The following is a 2,504-nucleotide window of genomic DNA, read 5'->3' on the forward strand; positions in this document are numbered from 1 at the left end:
TTAGGGATCCTGGCAAGGAAAGGCAGGGGGGCAGGCTGATGAGTCGGGAGCCCACGGACAGTGGGCATGGACACAGTGGGTGGGCAGAGAGGGCCGAAGGGCCAGAGGGCTAACGCCATACTTGTTGCGGGCAGGCAGGGTGCCCGTGGGCCGGTGGGGAGGCCCGGGCCGGCGGCGGTAGGAACGGTAGTGCTGCTGGATGAGCACCGCCGCCCTGCGGCTCTGCTGAAACCGCTTCTGTTCATAGTAGCTTCGGAACTTGCTCTGGATCAGGATGGCCGCCTGGGTCATCTTCTTATAGAGTGCAAACTGCAGGAGTGGGGAGGAGGGGCAGGGGCTGAAATGGACAGAGACCCAAACCCCTGAGGGTCACCCCCAAGTTCAGTTGATGCAAGTCTATTTCTCTAATCCACACACTCATGGAAAGGCTGAATCATCACAGACAACCTCACACCCAGGTCTCACGCCTAATACCTTAAGTGCAATCCAGGTCAGCTTGTGGAGAGAGAAGGGGAGTTAGGGCTCCGGCAGCATTCTGGATGCTCTGGGCTGGAATGGGTGTGTGTGGGTGTGGGTTGGTGGGTATGCTTTCAAGAGAGGACGGTCTCACCTGCTTGTACTTCCGGTAACAGCGCTGGATCACAGCTGCTGCTACCTCCTGCTGCTCCTTCAGCCGCCGGCCCTAAGGGGAGAGAAGGAGGTCTCAGCACTTAGCTGCCCACCTAACAGACATGTGACCTAACCTTCCGACTTGCCTGGGGTCCCCGACCCTTCACCCCATCCCAGGCCTGTGTGGATGACTGTTGTCCCTCCCAAAGTCCTGGAAACCTGTAATCTCCCCACTCAAGATTGTCTAATTCACCCCCTGAAACACCCAGCCCCCTGACCTTGTACTTTCGGAAGGCTGTCTGGATGACTCGGGCTGCCTCGTACAGTTCCCGCTGCTCGTGATCCGATAGGGTCAGCAGGGCAAAATCACTCTCCATCTTGCCACTGGCGGACGCAGAGAGAAACTCTGCCCAGGAAGGTGCCGGAGGGATAGCCAGGCGACCCCGCTCAAAGGGCAGTTCGCTGCAGGGACAGGGAGAAGGGAGGCCATGGGGCATCTGCAGTCCCTCTTCTCCCACCTGGAGACTGCTGTGAAGGCACAGCCCCAGCAACAGAGCCTGCAGAGTGACTTCAGAACTCAGTAGCCAGTGCCAATCCCCTTTTCAAAGGCCCTGGGGCCTGAGCCAGGATGGAGCTCTGGCCATGAGGAAGTTTCCTCCCTCCCTCCCATGTTCCTCTGAAGAAGGATCTGGAGGCTTTGTCCTGAGCTGGTCACCTGGGAGGGGCTGAGCTGGGGAAATGGTCCACATTCTCCAGGTAGCTGGCCAACCAGGACATGGTCTCGCTGAGCCCCACGGCCCCTGTCCGCTCCCGCATTGGGGCTCCGGCCTCAGGCAGCCGGACAAAGTCCTCCCGTTTAATCCGCTCTGGTGTGGCTTCGATGATCTGCTTGGCCAGTGAGATCATGTCCACCTGGATGGAGGAGAAGCTGGGTGAGCCTTGAGGAGCCCTGACTACCAGCTGTTCTGGCCTGTTCCGGCCAAGGCCGTAGCGTCAGTCCACTTCCTATCTTGTTCCTCCTCTCAGCACCAGACGATGAGGCCTCAGGGACGGCTGTCCCTGCTAACCCTGTCTTTCTCCGCCAGTGCTCCAGATTCATTTACACTTCTTGAGGTCCCACTCAGGAGTACAGCCCTCTGTGTTGAGGCATGGGAAACATGGGCTAGGAAGGACATACACCACATGGGGATTCAGGAGCTGGGCAAATGAAGGGCTTACCCTTCCAGGCTGACTGCCCACTGTCCCACCCGGCCTGCCCCATGCCAGCTCCCACAGACCTGGCCATGCCCGCCACCCCATCCCACTCTCCAAGAATCAGCTCAGAGCCTGCCAATCACACGACACCTTATTGAATGGCTCCAGCCTTGCCTTTGCTCCAGGCCTGAAGCCTGCAGCACTTCCTGCTGGCCACACGTAAAGCAGCCTACCTTGTGGAGCTGTCTACATTTTTTGTACTCCAGTGCTACCCAGTTAACCCATTAGCCTCTCTAAAGCAGATATGTCCCCAGTCCTAGCGGAGAACGCTGCTGCACTTGAAGATCCACTCTCTCATGTGTTCATTCATTCCACAAGACTCTCTTAGCTCTTACCCTGTGCAAGCCTCCCCCGACCCCGACCCCTTGCCTCAGGTCATTGCCAGATGCTTCCATCTTGCCAACCTCTCTGCTCCTCACTCCTCCCAACTTCCTGCCATTGCTCTCGTTCCCCAAGAACCTTGTCCCTTCGTGGATCAACGAGTAACCCCTACAACCCGGCTCTAACTGAAGATATTCCCCCAAATTTTTAACCCCCGATGCCTCGTGACTTCTGAGTCACAAGCTCTGACAGGAGCTAAGCAGAGGATAAACTTGCCTGTCCCTAAATGAGAGTAAATGGCCCCTTCTTCCCAAACTGCA

At 57.6% G+C, this 2,504-nt stretch overlaps 1 protein-coding gene across 1 annotated transcript; it reads right to left on the minus strand.

The window, feature by feature from the left end:
• Positions 1–14: 14 nt before the first annotated feature.
• Positions 15–2,498, minus strand: LOC112392062 (calmodulin-binding transcription activator 2-like; the record flags this gene model as incomplete). The annotated part of the gene is made up of 4 exons (XM_024733597.1): positions 1,325–2,498; positions 888–1,071; positions 611–682; positions 15–309 (listed from the first exon to the last, which is right to left on the minus strand). Coding segments are annotated over exons 1-4 (742 nt in total), but the record flags the coding sequence as incomplete, so codon positions are not given.
• Positions 2,499–2,504: the final 6 nt, after the last annotated feature.

The sequence above is a fragment of the Neophocaena asiaeorientalis genome, unplaced genomic scaffold (assembly GCF_003031525.2).
Source record: "Neophocaena asiaeorientalis asiaeorientalis breed wild unplaced genomic scaffold, Neophocaena_asiaeorientalis_V1.1 C48836433, whole genome shotgun sequence".
In the NCBI taxonomy this organism is placed as follows: domain Eukaryota; kingdom Metazoa; phylum Chordata; class Mammalia; order Artiodactyla; family Phocoenidae; genus Neophocaena; species Neophocaena asiaeorientalis.